General features: G+C 44.0%; 1 protein-coding gene across 1 annotated transcript in view; it reads left to right on the top strand.

Annotated features, from left to right (window-relative positions):
- Positions 1–18,670, top strand: part of LOC121276012 (V-type proton ATPase 116 kDa subunit a1-like) — a 230,788-nt gene extending 212,118 nt beyond the window's left edge. The window contains exons 18-19 of the mRNA XM_041183957.1: positions 7,253–7,424; positions 18,589–18,670. Of these exons, the coding sequence (XP_041039891.1) occupies positions 7,253–7,424; positions 18,589–18,670 (254 nt within the window). The remainder of the gene's footprint in view (positions 1–7,252; positions 7,425–18,588) is intronic.
- Positions 18,671–19,977: the final 1,307 nt, after the last annotated feature.

Here is a 19,977-nt window from a genome sequence, read left to right as displayed (position 1 = left end):
ATCAGGAAATGGCTGAAGGCACTGCAAAGGCTATAGGGCCTGACAATATTCCAGCAATAGTACTGAAGACTTTTGCTACGGAACTTGCCCACCCCTAGCCAGGCTGTCCCAGTACAGCTACAACACTGGCTATGTAGAAAATTGCCCAGGTATATCCTGTACACAAGAAGCAGCACAAGTCAGGAGTGTGTTTACCATCTACAAGATGCACTGCAGGAATTCACCAAGGCTCCTTCAACAGCACCTTCCAAACCCACAACCACTACCATCTAGAAGAACAAGATAGATGGGAATACCACCATCTGGAAGTTCCCCTCCACATCACTCACCATCCTGACTTGGAAATGTATCACTGTTCCTTCACTGTCGCTGGGCCAAAATCCTGGAACTCCCTTCCTAACAGCACAGTGGGTGTACCTACACCACATGGGCTGCAGCGGTCCAAGAAGGTAGCTCACCACCACCTTCTCAAGGGCAACTAGGGATGGGTAATGAATGCTGACCCAGCCAGCGAAGCCCACATCCCGTGATTTAATTTTTAAAAATTAAAGGAGAAGCTCATTTTATCAGGAAACTATGGTCTCACATGTCACTAATGTGCCAATATCTGAACACCAGGTTGGATGCATTAACACTCTGCCGGCTGGCTAGTCCAGCCTCGCCATTTGCAACAAGGGTGAGATTGTGGCATAGTGGTATTGTTAATGGACAGGGGACCTGGATTTGAATCCCACCATGGCAGATAGATTTTCAAACAAGTCTAATGATGACCATGAAACCATTGTTGATTGCTGTTAAAAACACATCTGGTTCACTAATGCCCTTTAGGAAGGAAACTTGCCATCCTTACCTAGTCTTGCTTATTTATGACTCCAGACCCACAGCAATGTGGTTGACTCATAAATGCCCTTAGAAATGGCTGAGCAAACCACTAAAAAGTCTAAAAGGAATGAAACCAGATGGACCACCCGGCATTGATGTAGGCACCAGAGATGACAACAGCAAACTTAACCCTGCGAAATCCTCCTTACAAACATTTGGGGGCTTGAGTCAAAATTGGGACAGCTGTCTCACAGACTAGTCAAACAACAACCTGACATAGTCATACTTATGGAATCATACCTTAAAGATAATGGGTGGAATTTTTCGTGACCTCTGGTATCAGGTGTGTTTGGCAGCGTAAGCGGACAATATGGCAAGAAGGCCAAACATCAGTTTCAAAATATTGTGAAACCAGTTTGCAATTGTCCGCTGTGCCCATTAATGGCAGGATGCATTTCCCGATGTCGGGAACCTCATTGTAACACATTTATATATCATTATAAGCCCAGCTCGCTGGAATCATTCCCCCCACACTGGGCACCATGCCGACACATTTCCCAACTGTACATAAATGACATGCACCTAGCAAGCTGCACTTTACTCAGGACTTCAAGGTTTATTTGTTTACCTTGCTTTGGGCAGCACTAGCAGTCATTGGCGCCAGGCTTCGCAGATAGCATCACATCACTTTTAGCGGGGCTCACAGGCAGGTCTCTACCTACCAGACCAGCCATTAGGCAGGGGTGGCTTTTCAATGGCTGCAGAGCTAGGGCTTTCTTGGGGAAGGATGAGAAGTGGCCTCAGGCAAGGGAGGAGGCTGCAGGGCGAGGGCTGTACTGGGGAAAGGAGTATCCCAGGGTGTGTGTGGAGCCACAAGTTGATCTGTGCAAGTGGCCTCAAGATGGTGAGGGCTGAGAAGGCAGTCTCCAGAGGAGTTCGAGACAGATGGAGATGTGAGGATGTGTGTGAGAATGGGTGGCAATGTTCCTTGAGCTGGCAGCGAGTGAGATGTCAGTGAATGTGTGATCAGCTTGAGTGAATGAGCTTAGAGTGATGAGATGGTTGCCTTACCCTGGCAGCACAGGTGGGGTGATAAAACCTCTATCTGTATTGGATGGTCAACCTCTTCTGTGCATCACTGGCATTGATCACCACTGCCATCGCCTACCAAGCCAGAATGGTAAAGTGGATGCCTCTCCTGTGGCTAGAGCAGGGGTAGAGGACACCATGGTATCCAAAAGGCACTCAAGTGACACGACACTAAACTGGGGGCGGAGGGGGGGGAGGTGGGCTTCAGTCTTCTTGCCCTTCAGGGACAGATCTTCTTTGAAGCAGACCTGGGCTGGAAGCACTGAGAGGTGTGCACATGGCTGCACTTTAAATGTGGTGCCTGGCGTGATTAAGAGGCCAGGTGATGGCGCGGCAGGCAAATCGAAGTCTGCTCGCCATTGAAACGTTGTGTTTCCTGGAAATGCATGATTAATGAGGCAGGATTGGGAAAACCTGCAGCAGGCAAGTAAAACGTCCTTTTTCCCACCCATTACCGTACTTAATGCAAATCTGGGACAATTCCACCCCATGCCCCAGACATACCTTAATCATCCCTGGGTACATCCAGTCCCACTGGCAGGACAGACCCAGCAGAGGTGGCAGCACAGGAAGGGAGTTGCCCTGGGAGTCCTCAACATTGACTTCAGGCTCTGTGAAGACTCATAGCATCAGGTCAAACATGAGCAAGGAAACATCCTGCTGAATACCATGTACTGCCCCCAAACCCTCCTCACCTGCTTCATCTGATGAATCAGTACTCCTCCATGTTGAACACCACTTGGAGGAAGCACTGAGGGTGACAAGGGCACAGAATGTATTCTGGGTGGGAGACTTCAATGTGCAACACCAAGAGTGGCTCAGTAGCGCTATGACAGACCAAGCTGGCCAAGTCCCAAAGGACATAGCTGCTATACTGGGTCTGCAGCAGGTGGTGAGGGAACCAACAAGAGGGAAAAACAAACTTGACTTCATCCTCACCAACCTGCCTGCTGCAGATGTATCTGCCCATGATAGTATCAGTAGGAGTGACCACCACAGAGTTCTTGTGGAGATGAATTCATGTCTTCAAATTGAGGATACTCTCCATCATGTTGTTTGGCACTAGCAAAATGCTAAGTGGGATAGATTTCGAACAGATCTAGCAACTCAACATTGGGCAACCATGAGGCGATGTGGGCCATCAGCAGCAGCAGAATTGCACTCAACCACAATCTGGAACCTCATGGGTCACCATAACCCCCATTCTATCACCAAGCCAAGGGATCAACCCTGGTTCAATGAGGAGTACAGCGGGGCATGCCAGGAGTAGCCATGAGGTGTCAACCGGTGAAGCTACAACACAGGACTACTTGCATGCCAAACAGCATAAGCTGCAAATGATAGACAGAGCTAAGTAATTCCATAACCAACAGATCAGATCTAAGCTCTGCAGTCCTGCCACATCCAGTCATGAATGGTAGTGGACAATTAAATAACTTACTGCAGGAGAAGGGAGCCCAACATATTAGTGCAAAAGGTAAGGCTGAAGTATTTGCAGCAATCTTCAACCAGCAGTGCCACATGGATGATCCAGCTCAGCCTCCTCCAGAGGTCCCCAGCATCACAGATGTCAGTCTTCAGTCAGTTTAACTCACACCATGCGATACCAAAAAACAGCTAAAGGCTGGATACTACAAAGGCTATGACGTCTGAAAATATTTCGGCAATAGTACTGAAGACTACTGCTCCAGAACTTGCCGCACTTCTAGCCAAGCTGTTCTAGTACAGTTACAACACTGGCATCTACCCAGCAATGTGGAAAATTGCCCAGGTATGTTCTGTACACAGAAAGCAAGACAAATCCAACCTCGACAATTATCGCCCCCCATTAGTCTACTCTCAATCATCAGTAAAGTGATGAAAGGGTCATCAACAGTGCTATCAAGCGGCACTTGCTTAGCAATAACCTGCTCACTTACATTCACTTTGGGTTCCACCAGGGCCACTCAGATCCTGACCTCATTACAGCCATGAATCAAAAATGGACAAAAGAGCTGAGCTCCAGAGATGAGGTGAGAGTGACATCAAAGCTGTATTTGACCGAGTATAGCATCAAGGAGCCCTAGCAAAACTGGAGTTAATGGGAATTGGGGGAAATCTATCCGCTGGTTGGAGTCATACCTAGCACAAAGGAAGATGGTTGCAGTTGTTGGAATTCAATCATCTCAGTCCCAGGACATCAGGGTAATGTCCTAATTTCTCAGGGTAGTGTCCTAGGTCCAACCATCTTCAGCTGCTTCATCAATGACCTTCCTTCCATCGTAAGGTCAGAAGTTGGGATGTTCGCTGATGATTGCAAAACGTTTAGCACCATTCGTGATTCCTCAGATACTGAAGCAATCCATGTCCAAATGCAGCAAGACCTGGACAATATGCAGGCTTGGGCGAACAAGTGGGAAGTAACATTTCTGCCATACAAATGTCAGGCAATGACCATCTCCAACAAGAGACAATCAAACCTTCACCCCTTGACATTCAATGGCATTACCATCACTGAATTTCCCCACGAGACACATCCTGGGCATTACCATTGACCAAAAATTGAACTGGACTAGCCATATAAATACTGTGGCTACGAGAGCAGGTCAGAGGCTAGGGATCCTGCGGCAAGTAACTCACCTCCTGACTCCCCAAAGACTGTCCATCCCAGCTGCAAGGCACAAGTCAGGAGTGTGATGGAATACTCTCCACTTGCCTGGATAGGTGCAATATTCAAGAAGCTTGACACCATCCAGGACAAAGCAGCCCACTTGATTGTCACCCCATCCACAAAAATTCACTCCCTCCACCACTGATGCGCAGTGGCAGCAGTGTGTACCATCTACAAGATACACAGCAGGAACTCACCATCAAGGCTTCTTGAATAGCACCTTCCAAACTCACGACCACTACCACCTGGAAGGACAAGGGTAACAGACACATGGGAGCACCACCACCTGGAAGTTCCTCTCCAAGCCACTCACCATCATGACTTGGAAATGTATTCTGTTCCTTCACTATTTCTAGGTCAAAATCCTGGAATTCCCTCCTTAACAGCACTGTGGGTATACCTACACCACATGGACTGCAGTGGTTCAAGAAGGCAGCTGACCACCACCTTCTCAAGGGCAATTAGAGATGGGCAATAAACGCTAGCCGAGCCAGCATGCCCACATCCCATAAATGAATAAAGATTTTTAATAAGACCATCTATCCTGCTCACCCACAATCTCCATGGCATTAGCACATTGAGGTCAGCCACTCCTCATCCAGTCTTGGCCCTCTCCCTTAGTTGAAGGTCTCCTTATCCTGCATGACAAAGGGAAGACTTAGTCACATGTCAAGGGATACTTAACTCTATTGTTCCCATGTATCCTATGCCACATACTAGCCACATATTCTAACTGGAATCTAATTGCCTTATCATGCACAACTGTCACACTATCTGGCCTCTTTCGCCATGTGGTTCTGATTGTGACTATATATTTCCCTCTCTCTCCACTTGCAAAGTTCCATTGCTTGATTCTGTCATGAGGGGTTCTTTTGATGCAATGCCACATTGCCACTTACCCTGGATGATTGGAGGAGGTCTTTCATCTTTTTGTGGCACTACATCCAAGTCCATAGTTGGACCCCAGACTGCTCACATCCTCCGCAATCTCTGTCCAGTCCCCCTTGGTCAAGTGGGAGGATCTCCTATTGCCATCCCTGGGGAGGAGCACCTCCCGCCATTCCCAGACAGCCTGGAAGAGAACATGAAGTGTGGGGCTGCTCTTTGTATGTAAACAGACTTGTGACTGAAAGGAGGGGAGGGAGTTTGGGGGTCTAAGAAGATGAATTTCCAGATGAAAGTTGGGGGGGAGGAGGGAGGGGGAATGATAGGGGACAATTGGTGGAAGATGCCAAGGTGGCTGGAAGATGTTAAGGGGGCCTGGAGGCTGTGAGTCCCAAAGAAAAAAATCTAAATGATCCTGCAGGTGGAGGATCTGTATTCAATCTTGGCACCAGTTCTCCCTGCCTGCAGAGGCTAGACGCTTGCAGAGGTAAACCTTTGATAGCTCATCCCAACCTGAAATTGAGTCAGCTGATCGCAGGAGAAGACACTTTCTGCCAATGGGCATGCCACATCATTGTACATGAGGCATATGCCTGTCAAACGCACTTATGATTTGTATCTCAATTGCATGCACTGTGGCTCATGACACATTGGGTTGACAATGACAAGGTTGGAGGAGTTACAGATAGTGAAGAAGATTGTCAAAGGATACAACGGGATATAGGTCGGTTGGAGACTTGGGCGGAGAAATGGCAGAAGGAGTTTAATCCAGACAAATGCGAGATAATGCATTTTGGAAGGTCTAATACAGGCAGGAATTATACAGTAAATAGCAGAACCCTTAAGTGCATTGACGGGCAAAGGGATCTGGGTGTACAGGTCCACTGGTCACTGAAAGTGGCAACGCAGGTGGATAAGGTAGTCAAGAAGGCATGTGGCATGCTTGCCTTCATTGGCAGGGTATTGAGTATAAAAGCTGGGAAGTCATGCAGCAGCTGTATAGAACCTTGGTTAGGCCACACTTGGAATATTGCGTGCAATTCTGTTCGCCACATTACCAGAAGGATATGGAGGCATTGGAGAGGGTGCAGAGGAGGTTTACCAGGATGCTGCCTGGTCTGGAGGTTATTAGCTATGAGGAGAGGTTGGAGAAACTCGGATTGTTCTCACTAGAGCGACGGAGATTGAGGGGCAACTTGATAGAAGTTTACAAAATTATGAGTGGTATGGACAGAGTAGATAGTCAGAAGCTTTTTCCCAGGGTGGAAGAGTCAATTACTAGGGGACGTTGATTTAAGGTGAGAGGAGAAAACTATAGAGGAGATGTTGCGGGGCAAGTTTTTTATGCAGAGGGTAGCGAGTGTCTGGAATTCCCTGCCAGAGAAGGTGGTGGAAGCAGGTACGATAGTGGTGTCTAAGAGGCAGCTTGACAAATACATGAATAGGATGGGAATAGAGGGATACGGACCCCGGAAGTGCAAAATGTTTTATTTGATAGGCAATATGATCGGCACAGGCTTGGAGGGCCAAAGGGCCTGTTCCTGTGCTGTACTTTTCTTTGTTCTTTGTTTGTTAAGTGGCACCCACTCCTGGTCCCAACGTTGGGAGATGCACTCTTCCGATTAAATTCTGCCCCACAATAATAAGGCTGACTCAAAAAATATCCATAGGATCAAAAGGTTGGTGGCTGCCTGCCAATTAAAACAACTTCCAGTCAAGCTTACACCAATTAGATCATCTAGGCCAGTACTTCATGAAATCAGTGTGCATTTAGAAAATACTAACCAATCCATTTTTTTTTTACAGAACTTTCTGAGGTGTTGTGGCACATGGTTCTACACAATGGCTTCACAGCAAATAAAGGCTTAAGCGCTATTGGGCTCACAATCATCTTTGCTGTCTTTGCTGTTCTCAGTGTAGCCATTCTACTCGTCATGGAAGGTCTTTCTGCATTTCTGCATGCCCTGCGTCTACACTGGTGGGTACATAGAAACAATTGCAAGGTGTGAAAAGTTATTAAAAGGGATCTGCCCTAGAAAATAAGTTACATGTTGCCCCTATTATTGTAAACAATCTTAGCGCAGTGTGTAACTTTTGTTCACTGATTAAATAACAAAAATAATCTGATTTTATTATTAGAGAAAATAACTTTCCATTTCAGTAATTCATCCCTACAAATTAATTGGAAGAAAGAGTTAAATCATTTCGCGGGGATACATGGCGAAATAATTGTAATAACAGGCAATGAATTAATATAACTACTTGTTTTAAAATTTGGTCTTTTGTGAAAAGCTTGAGAAGCAGGTTAACTGAAACAGATTAAAAAAAACATAAAATGCTGAAAAAACTCAGCAGGTTTAGCAGCATCTGTGGAGAGAGAAACAGAGTTAGCATTTCAAATGCGTATGACCCTTCTTCAGAGCTGAAGAGAAGTGGAAATGTGATGAAATTTATACTGTGTAAAAGGAGTGGGAACAGGTGGAGCTGGACTGACCTGCTGAGTTTTTCCAGCATTTTCTGTTTGTTTCAGATTTCCAGCATCCACAGTACTTTGCTATTATTGACCTACTGGGCTGGATTTTACCGTTGGCGAGTGGGGACGGGGCCCGCTCACTGACGGGTAAAATGACACGCGGTGATGTTGGGCAGAACTCCTGACATCGCCGCACCCCATTTAAATTTTCATGAAGGCGGAGGCGCAGCAAAATCAGCTGTGGGCCCACCGACCTGTCAGTGGCCAATTGAGGCCATTGACAGAGCAATTAAAGTAATTAGTGGACCTGGCCGTCCAACCTTAAGGTTGGCGGGCAGGCCAGGAGACCCGGCAGGAAGTAGAAAAAACATGAAACCTCATCCACAGACGGGATGAGGTTTCATGTAGGGTTTTAAAAATTTTAATAAAGTTTTTTGGAAATTATGAACATGTCCCAACTCATGTGACATTGTCACATGAGGGGACATGTAAGGGAAATGTTTATTTTCTATTTTTAATATTTTTGAAACTAGAGGCGATCTCCCTAAGGCAGCACTTAGCCTCAGGGAGATGAGTGCGCTCTTTCGTGCTGGGGAAAGTTCAACCCACTGAGTTTTTCCAGCATTTTCTGTTTTTGTTTCAGATTTCCAGCATCCTCAGTATTTTGCTTCTATCAACCTGCTGAGTTTTTCCAACATTTTCTGTTTTTGTTTCAGATTTCCAGCATCCATGGTATTTTGCTTTTATCAACCCCACCACCGAACATCAAGCCATTGTTTCCAGGTCTGTCACTGACCTCATCTCCCCTGGAGACCTTCCCTCCACAGCTTCCAACCTCAGTCCCCCAACCCCGGACAACCCGCTTCTACCTCCTTCCCAAAATCCACAAACAGGACTGTCCCGGTAGACCGATCATGTCAACCTGTTCCTGCCCCACAGAACTCATTTCTTCCTATCTTGACTCCGTTCTCTTCCCCATTGTCCAGTCTCTTCCTATCTACATCCACGGCTCCTCTGATGCCCAACGTCATATCAACGATTTCTGGTTCCCTGACCCTAACCATCTCCTCTTCACCATAGACGTCCAATCCCTCTACACCTCCATCCCCTACCAGGATGGGCTGAGGGCTCTCCACTTCTTCCTTGAAAAGAGGCCCGAACAATCACCATCCACCACCACTGTCCTCTGCCTGGCTGAACTTGTTCTCTCACTAAACAATTTCTCCTCAAACTTGTCTCACTTCCTCCAAATAAAAGGTGTGGCTATGGGTAACCGCATGGCTCCCAGTTATGCCTGTCCCTTAATGGGGCATGTGGAACATTCCTTGTTCCAGTCCTACTCTGGCCCCTTCCCACAATTATTTTTCCAGTACATCAGTGACTGTATCGGTGCCGCTTCATGTTTTTGACTGGACCTGGAAAAATTTATCAATTTTACTTCCAATTTCCACCCCGCTCTCACCTTCACATGGACCATCGCCAACACTTCCCTTCCTTGACCTCTCTGTTTCCATTTCTGGTGATCGACTGTCCACTAATATTCATTACAAGCCTACTGACTCCCACAGCTACCTCGACTACAGCTCCTCACACCCTGCTTCCTGTAAGGAATCCATCCCATTCTCTCAGTTTCTTTGCTTCCGTCGCATTTGTTCCGATGATGTCACCTTCCAAAACGGCACTTCTGACATGTCTTCCTTCTTCCTTAACTGAGGTTTACCCCCACTGTGATTAATAGAACCCTGAGCCATGTCCAGTCCATCTCCCACACCTCTGTCCTCACACCTTCCCCTATCTCCCAGAACTATGATAGGGCCATGTCTGTCCTCACTTTTCACCCCATCAGCTACCGCATTCAAAGGATCATCCTCCTCCATTTCTGCCAACTCCAGCATGATGCCACCATCAAACGTATCTTCCACTCAAGCCCCCGTCAGCATTCCATAGGGACTCTCCCCTCCGGGACACCCTGGTCCACTCCTCCATTACCCCCAACACCTCATCCCCTTCCCACGGCCCCTTCCCATGCAATTGCAGAAGATGCAACACCTTTCCCTCCTCAAGCCTCACTGTCCAAGTGCCCAAACACTCCTTTCACTTGCACCTCCTTCAATTTGGTCAACTGCATCTGCTGCTCCCAATGTGGTCTCCTCTATATCGGGGAGACCAAATGCAGACTGGATGACCGCCTTGCGGAACACCTCCAGTCTGTCCACAAGCATGACCCAGACCTTCCGATCACTTGCCGTTTCAACACACCATCCTGCTCCAATGCCTACATGTCCATCCTTGGCCTGCGACAATGTTCCAGTGAAGCCCAATGCAAACTGGAGGAACAGCACCTCATCTTCTGATTAGGCACTTTACAGCCTTCTGGACTTAACAACTTCGGACCATGAACTCTCTCCTCCCCCCCCCCCCTACTTTTTTATCCACTTTTTCCACATTCATTTTTATTTTTTATCCACTTATTTTTATTTTTATTCATTTATCCGTGATTTTATCCCGTCTTCTATCTCAATTTCTATCCTTTTTCTCCCCACCACTGCCCCTTTCCCCTCCCCCCACCCAACCCCTACAGGGCCATCTGTTATTTCCATGTTGCTCTTTCATACAATGCTACCCTTGTTCTGCTATTATTACATTCTGTTTTCAATCAGCACCTTTTTTAGCACTAACCACTACCATTAACACACACTTTGTCCTTTAGTTCATGACATCCTTATCAAGCTGTCCTTTGTCCCCATCTATCGCTGGCCTTCTATCCAGCTCCACCTGCCCCGCCCCCCCTTACACAGTATAAATTTCATCACATTTCCACTTCTCTTCAGCTCTGAAGAAGGGTCATATGGACTCAAAACATTAACTCTGTTTCTCTCTCCACAGATGCTGCTAGACCTGCTGAGTTTTTCCAGCATTTTCTGTTTTTGTTTCAGATTTCCAGCATCCACAGTATTTTGCTTTTATCTAACTGAAACAGATGTTCGATTCTTAAATATTTATTATATATTAAGACTTGCATATATCATATATTTCCTGTAAGAGTCACACTTTGCAACCATGCTCTTTATGTCATGGTTTGTTGTCATGCCTTGTTCACGCTTAAAAACACACTTACCTCCCAAGGGAGGTGATTCTGTGGCAATGGTGTCTATAGTGCACCCAGGTAAGGCCTATTAAAGTAAGACATGAGCCTCCTCAGTGATTCCTGCCATTGACGGTTTCTGTCTTTCACTGTCCTAAACCTGAGCTGATATTTTCCCATATCTAGTCTATCCTGAGGTAGTCATTTCTTGCCTCCTTGCTCTGTGTTGCTATGGCCCCAAAACACAATTTGATCTGGTTGCCCAACGCCACACTGCAAAAACCTTACTCTCAGCACTGACCAGGAGTAGGATTTAAATTACTTAAGCATTTGCTGCTCTTTTGTTATCATGGCATTCCCATCAGGGCAAAGAACATGGTTTTGTGGTGTGGGGAGAAAATTCTTTAATGGGCTTCCCCATGGTTGAGCTGGGTAAAACTGTATTATTTAACAGCAGACAGTGATTATCTACAGTGTTAAATTTAAGTAATAGGTGAATGTAGCATGGAGATGGGAGCACTGAGATAGAACCACCTCCGTAAGTTAACTCTAAGCATCCATCAGTTTTCAACCTTTCCACTACCTATTCCTGTCTACTAAATTCAGTATCCTCTCAATCCACCAACCCTTCACCTTTTTTTGCTACCTTCTCCTTCCTGATGTCTCACACCACTCACCAGTCCTGCTCCTAGCCACCTGGTTGCCCATGCCTTTACTGTTGCAATGATCCCCATTCTCTGTTCCATGCTGTCTCTCAGTTCTATTCCCTACCCTGGATGCCTATTCCTTCTCCCTCCCATTCCATACCCCAATCTAGCTCTTCACTGCATACCCAACTTCAAGAAAATCCTCTGACATCATTTCCAGACCATGGCCCAAGAACCAGTTTCAGATTCTTTAAAGAGCTTATACCTAGTTCCCCAGTCACAATCATGAATGTGGCGACAGCACTTTTCTCAGCTGCACCCCACAACCCTATTCAACTGTTCTCACCCACAAGAACACAAGAATTAGGAGGAGTAGGCCATTCCAGTATCTGCTTCCCAATATTCCAGCGGCCAGCCCTCAATGACACTCGCCATTGCTATCATACCATTGTTACATCGCAGCACCCTACTTCCACGTGCCGAATACACCACAGTACTGGCAGACCTAGTAATCGTTTCTCGCTCCTCCTGCAGTTCGGGATCTCCCTCTCAATAATCACACACTCCAATCCCCTGCTCCTGCCATATAATCTCTTTCACTGCTCTAATGCTCGTAAACACCTCCCTTTCCAAATCTACCAATAACCTATCACAACCCCTTTCTTCATTACTCCCTACCTGCCAGCAAACTCAAGCATCTTCTCTGCTGTCTTCTTTGGGATCCTAGATTTCAAACAAGAGCAAGTTATAAAGTCATTACAAAGTTGAAGGAGCTGATAATAATCAAAGCCACTGATTTATGGTTTCTTGGGAAATGTCGGCACAATCAAAATTTATACCAGAAATATTATTAGCACTCCCATACTACCTCATAATAAAATGCAATTCCACTTATTCAATCAGCATAAATCAGTAATTCTGATAATATATTCTGCATTGCATGTCATAAAGCAATGTATCCTCCAGATCACCATAAGCAACACCACAGAAAATTGACTAGTATTTACATATTTTTAGAAACTAGATTTGATGAAGATGGGAGTCATTTTCACGTGACAAAATTAACCTACTCATTTAAATACTGCACTTCCATGAAATCTTTCAAAATGTTTGTAGTTAACAAGGTTTCAGACTGTCAGAGCAGTTCTGCTCAAAAGCTAATTTTAACCAATTCTGTACAGAGTTCATAGTAACTGGGCTGATTTTCAGGTTGCCACCAGGTGTTGTAAGTTGTCTGCCCCTTATAGAAACTACCCAAGTTTTAATGCCATTGGTCGATTTCTTCAATGGGCAGCCAATTAACAGCACCAATTTTATACCCGGGCAGGAAATTGAAAATCTACCCCACAGTTTCCCAGGTAATCCAATGAAATGGTTATCGTACATTCATTAATGGCAATATTCCACCAGTTAAAATAATTACTGCTGTTCCGCATTCTAAACAGATCTTCAGATGGGGCAGCTTTCAACAACGAGCTGATGCCATCAATTTAAGATGAAGATTTCCAACCGATACTGCTGACCTGACCCAGCTCTATCTTTACAAAATCCGAACAGCAGTTCAGGCAGCGTCCTCTGAATCTATTTATGTTCATGTTAAGGAGTTACATTAAGATGGTGCAAAGTGCTGAGTACCTCCTTTTTATAATTTTGATTAACCACTTGCATTCTGAAGCTTAGTGTAAACCTGTTATATTTGCAGATGATTCAAAACCACAGCCTTAGGAATCAACTTTGGACTCTTCCATGCCATCTCTTCCCTGTTCATACGAACATATGAAATAGGAGCAGAGGAAGTCTATTCAGTCCCTCGAGCCTACTCCACCATTCAATAAGATCCTAGCCGATTTGTGTTTCGAATTCCACATTCCCATCTACCCCCAACAGCCTTTGATTTCTTTGCAAAACAAGGATCTATCTACCTCCGCTTTTAAGATATTCAACAACCCCACCCCCACCACCTTCTGAGGCAGAGAATCTCAAAATTACACAAGCCTCAGAGAAAAAAAAATTCCTCATCTTGTCCTAAAAGGGCATCCCCTAATTTTAAAACAGTGCCCTAGTTCTGGACTCACCCACAGGAGGAAACTTCTTTTCCATATCCGTCTTGTCAAGACCATTCAGAATCTTATATATTTCAATCAAGTTACCCGTCACTCTTCTAAACTCCAGTGGAAACAAGCCCAGTCTGTCCAACCTATCCTCATAAGGCAACCTGCTCATTCCGGGTATCAGTATAATAAATCTCCTCTGAACCACCTCCAATGCATTTACATCCTTCCTTAAATAAGGAGACCAAAGTGGTACACGGTATTCGTGGTGTGGTCTCACCAATGCCCTATATGACTGAAGCATAACATCCTTACTTTAATATTAAATTCCTCTCGTATTAAAGGATAGCATTCCATTAGCTTTCTGAATTACTTGCTGTACCTGCATACTAACTTTTTGTGACTCATGCACTAGAACACCTAGATCCCTCTGCACCTCAGTATTAAGTTCTCTGTTTACAATAATGTCGTCTTTCCTAAACTCTGCCATTGCTACATAACCTAAATTCGCTGTTTATACATTGGCATGTGCCTTTTCACTGCTGCTCTGGTCCCAAACCTATTCCTTCCATCTCTGCCATTTTTCCTTTATTCAGCTCCTCATAAACTCTTATGTGTGTATCAATTTGGGCTAGTTGGAAGCACTCTTGCCTCTGGGTCAGCAAATTGTGGGTTCAAGCCCCACTCCAGAACTGGAAGCACAAAAATCTAGGCTGACATTCCAGTGCTGTGCTGAGGGACTGAGTGCTGTACTGTCAGAGGTGCTGTCATTCAGATGAGATGTTAAACTGAGATCCTGTCTGTCCTCTCAGTGGATGTAAAAGATCCCACAGCACTGTTTTGAAGAGCAGGCAAGTTATCCCTGGTGCCGGGCCAATATTCATCCCTCAATCAATATCACAAAAAAAAGTATCTGGACATTATCACATTGGTGTTTGTGGGAGCTTACTGTGTGCAAATTGACCGCTGTGTTTTTTATATTACAACAGTGAATGTGAAGTGCTTCAGGACATCATATGGTTGTGAAAGATACTACATGCAAATCTTTTTTTTTCCTTCTGTCCATTCTATCCCCTTCCAGCCACATCAACTGTCAGCTCTTTCTTCTTTGCTCTGCTAATCCTTACCCCAACCTAACATTATCCTTTGCCTTCATACTTCCCTGCCACCATCAGAGGTTAAATCCTTCTGGAAAAGCCAATGTCTACTCTCTGTGTTTTGTTTGGCATTCTTTAAAAGGCCTATCAAGGTATCCGTTGCTAATTCCTACTGAGCAGCAATCCCAACAGCCACGTCCACCTGTTGCAACATCTTCCCCGGCAGCATGCCCACTGGGGGCTATGCTTGCCAACCTCCTTCCCATCCCTTTAACTCCACGCATCACTGATTCTGTGGATTCTGCTGTCAAACAAACAATTGCCACCTCTCTCCACGTGTCTGTTCAGTACAGCCATTCACTTACAAATAAGGCCCTTGCCATCCTGACTTTAATACAGATGTCAACATCAACATCCTGGTTTTGACTGAAACTATCATCAATGGCGACATCTTGCCACTTCTGAAAGTTCCCTGGTTGGCTGTACTTATAGAATGTGGTTATACCCCATTGATAAATTGTAAGTATACCCCTCAATTATTTGTAAAAAGGACCATAGAACCATAGAAAAGTTACAGCACAGAAAGAGGCCGTTCATCCTATTGTGTCTGTGCTGGCTGAAAAAGAAAAAAAATTTTTTAAGTTGCCTATTTTAATCCCACCTTCCAGCACCTGGTCTGTAGCCTTGCAGGTTACAGCACTTTAGATGCAGATCCAGGTACCTTTTAAATAAGTTGAGGGTTTCTCCACCATCAAACCAGGCAGTGAATTCCAAACACCCACCACCATCTGAGTGAAGAAGTATTTTTTCATGGCCCCTCTAATCCTTCTACTAATCACCTTAAATCTGTGCCCCCTGGTAATTGATCTCTCTGCTAGGGAAAACAGGGCATCCCTGTCTAGTCTATCTCGGCCCCTCATAATCTTGTACCCCTCAATCAGGTCACCCCTCAGCCTCCTCAGTTCCAAGGAACGCAATCCCAGCCTATCCAATCTTTCCTCATAGCTGCAATTTTCAAGTCCTGGCAACATTCTTGTAAATCTCTTCTGTACTCTCCAAAGCAATTATGTCCATCCTGTAATGTGGCAACCAGAACTGTATACAAAATTCCACCTGTGGCCTACACAGCATTTTATACAGTTCCATCATGACATCCTTGCTTTTGTATTCTATACCCAATCTAATAAAGGAAAGCATTCCATATGCTTTCTTTACCATCTTATCCACCTGTCCTGCCACCTTCAGGGATCTGGGGACATGCACCCCAAGGTCTCCCACTTACTCTACCCCATTTGTCTTGTAATTTGTTCCCTCACCTAAGGGACTGTCCAACACATTTTTCAAAGGCACTGTCATCATCCTGCTCCACAAGAAAATCACCTTCAATCAATCCCTCTACTCTCACAAACAAATGCTGCATCTTCAAGCTTCCCTTCATCTCCTTGAATGTGTTGTCACTTCCCGGATCCATGCTCATTCATCCAATCAAGCTTCGATCTCTCCAACCATACCAAAACAGATTACCAAAGTCACAGGCATCATTTCTCCTTCCAGGCTGTCAAAAGTTGAGCCAAACTGTATGCAACCTAGTTATTTGATTATTTGGTTATTTGACCCTGAGCTGAGCTTCTAATCGGTTATTATCTCCATCAAAAAGGCTACCCATTTTCACCTCTACACCATAGTTCATCTTTGCCACTTTATCAGTCAATCCACCATTGAAACCCTCATCCATGGCCTTCTCATCTCCAGACTCAACAATTCCAATGCTCTCTTCCAGTCTCCCAGCCTCCACCTCATCCAAAACTCTGTTCTACATATGCTACGTATTCTATTGTAACTTGTAGCAAATCCCCACTTCCCTTTCACCCCTGTGCTCACTGACTAACATTCCTGCAATTCCCCAAACACCTCAAATTTAAAATTCTCATCCTTGTTTATAAACCCTTTCATGGTCTCACCTTTCACCATTTCTATTACCTCCTCTGGCACTACATCCTCCCCACAAACTCTCTGTTCATCTGCCTTTGGTTTCTTGTGTATCCCATCCCCCTCCCTTGGTCTTATCTTTAATGGCCATGTTTGCAGCCACCTGGATCCCACATTCAAGTGTTCCTTCTCAAAACTCCAATGCCTCCCTACAACCCTCCCCTGCTTTGAGGCTCACTTAACATTCACCTCTTTGAGGTGAATGCATTTGGTCACCCATTCTAATAGCTTCTTCTTTTGCTCAGTGGTTGTTTTATTGAATATATCTCAGTGACACACCATAAAACATTTTTCTACATTACAGACAATAATTTAAAGACACTATATAAATAAAGTTGTTAGTGTTAATCCCGATGCTGTTGTTGTAGGAAGAACAGTTGCATCTGAGGAGGTAGCTTGGCAACAATGAAATGTGTTCTCTGCAGAAAGCTGCTGTATCTAAAGAATAACTTCTTTGTGGCAAGCAGCTGAAGCTGACGCTACAGATATAAATCTGACCTGCTTTACAATCTTCAGCACAATACGTTAGAAAATTGGGAATAGCACTAAAATCACTTGGGGATGCTACAATTTATATCCATTTTTGATGCCATTTTCCTTGGGCACTAGCAGCAGAAAATTAACCCAGTAGATATACCCTATCCTTAGCATATTGGTGAGTTCAGAAATATGTTAAATTAATAAAGGCTTTGCTTTGACAATTGATGCTACACCTCACAGTTCAGACAAAGGAGTAGGTAGAGTATAGAGGGGAAGACAGAATTCTTGATTTCATGCCAAGGATAAACCTCTCAGCTTTCAACAAACTGCAATATGTGCAGTGATTCAGGCTAATCACGTGGAATCTTATCTCTAATTGCAGCAGCATTACTAGTTATAGTGAAGATGACAGTCTTAATTAATTTCTGTCACCGATTTCCTTCAGTCACCCCAAAGGGAATATAGTAGCATTGCACAAAATTGACAATTTAAAATGGTATTGAGGATATGACAGATGCTCTACATTAAATTGAGAGAGACACCTGTAGTACCCAAAATCACAAAAGGTATGGCTTGCCTTCAGCAAGACTTTAACAATATTGCTGGATTTCTTCTCCTGCACTCAAATTAACAACACTAAAGCACAATCCAATGATCTACATCTGTGCCTCACTTTATAGACAGATTCAAATATCAAGCATGAAATCCTACAGACAACAGCAAATTTCCCTTACCTCAACTCACAATGTTTTCACATTGTATCAGTTAGCATTGCCAAAGCTGCTAGAAAGAAAAAAGAACTAAATGATGGTGCACTGGTTAACATGTTTTGGGTCTAAAATGTACTTCCTGGCATCTCTGTTATCTTAAATATGCGTGAAGTGAGGCCTCAGATCTAGTTGGAACCATTGACTCCCAGCTCCAGGATACACCAGACTGTTCCATTAAACCATATCATCTATGCAGCTTGCATTGACAGGAACCCTAAGATCACAGATCTCAATGGAAGCAAAATAAAAATATACAATTAAATGAAGATAATTACCACAAGCAATTATAGTATTATGTATACACAAAAGGTTATTTTGAAATCTTTCATCTTCACCTAAGGAAATCTTTCAACTTCAATATGAAACATGTCAGAAAGTGACCCAGCATCAAACTTTGGAAACATCAGGAATGCAGCTTGAAAACATTTTCATGATTTTTCTTCCTATGAAAGTCCTCCTAAAGGTTACTGTTCAATTCTACAGAAGATATTTTTTATGTGTAAACACTTTTACTGGATTTGTAACAAAATTTTCCCTTTTTTTCTTACAGGGTGGAATTTCAAAACAAGTTTTACAAAGGAGCAGGCTATAAATTCATTCCCTTCTCATTTACAGACATATGTAAAAAATAACTCAGCAAATAATAGATTGACAAATATTTCTTGTTACGTAGGAACGCTAAAATGCTATGATATAAAAAGATATCATTATTCAATGTTCAGAAATATAATAAACTACATGCTTAGAAGCATCAAAATTAAAAGTATTAATCATTGATAGTGCATAATTCATCAGGTGCATTACGAGTAAACAGTGTAGATTTTTCTTAATGGAAAAAGTAATGTAGTCAAACATTTAAAATGAAAGTATTCAGCATTTTTTGTGATTCTCACCAAGATGTCTGCATCCTGTAAAATAATGTGAGCATAATTGCAAATGTCAGCCTGTGATTAGCTTAATGAAATGACAAGTTATTTTTGAAAATTGTTCTCTGTCCTTAAGGATGTTTGTGATAATCTGGCATCCAGTTTCTTTCTTGTGGCAGAAGCTTTACATCAACAACAACTTATGTTTCTAAACTGCATACAAATTCTTAAGGTAAAATTATCTCCGTGTGTCAAACTACATCTCTTTCCTAGATTTGGAAGCATTTCTTCTATATTGCTCAAGCTCCTGATCCTTTTGTGTCCTCATTGCATCCTCTTTAGGTCCAGCATATTGTGGGTCTTTAGCAGGATCCCCTATATCTTTCAATTCACTGGTATTCTCCGTTGGAAATAGCCTCTCATATACTTTCTTCCATAGATCAATTGGATTCCCTGCATTTATCTTTCCCAAATCAACTTCAGCAGCTGGTGGAGACCCAATCAGACACAGTGAATCTGAAGCAAGATACCCTTCAAAAGTGATTTACATAGAATTATAGATTTTTACAATAAAGGGAGCCATTCAGCCCCTCTCTCCAGTGGGGCTCCCCATTTCTTTAGCTATGTTTCCCTGTATCCCCGAAATGGCATCTGAAGATGCATTCACTGACCTTGGCCACTCGTGAGCTGTCATTGAACATCATGCGGTACAGCATTTAGGTTCTCAGGGCTTGGCTCCAGGCATTTATCTCCATTGTTCCCTGCTCCCACTGCCTGTTGAGCATATTTCTGGAGGGCTTCCTCCAGATTCTGAACATCTCATCTCCTTTTCACCTCCATCACCAAGGCTTTTCAGTGCAGCATCCAAAAACCTTGGATTTTGTTCTCTTCCACATCGTGCTGTTATTTAATGTTTTACAGGTCAGATTCACTTTCCTGCACAACTGCCAGCACTTGCACCAACCACAATGCATCTCATCTTTAAGAGGTGCAGGCTTGTTTCATGCAGTGCAGGTTAGCTTTAACTGATTTAACATTTCAAGTCCACATGACTCTTCTTCAGGGATAAAGAG

The sequence above is a fragment of the Carcharodon carcharias genome, chromosome 3 (genome assembly GCF_017639515.1).
Source record: "Carcharodon carcharias isolate sCarCar2 chromosome 3, sCarCar2.pri, whole genome shotgun sequence".
Lineage (NCBI taxonomy): Eukaryota > Metazoa > Chordata > Chondrichthyes > Lamniformes > Lamnidae > Carcharodon > Carcharodon carcharias.
The sequence above is the reverse complement of the archived record's forward strand: the minus strand, read 5'-3'. Positions and strand labels throughout refer to the sequence as shown.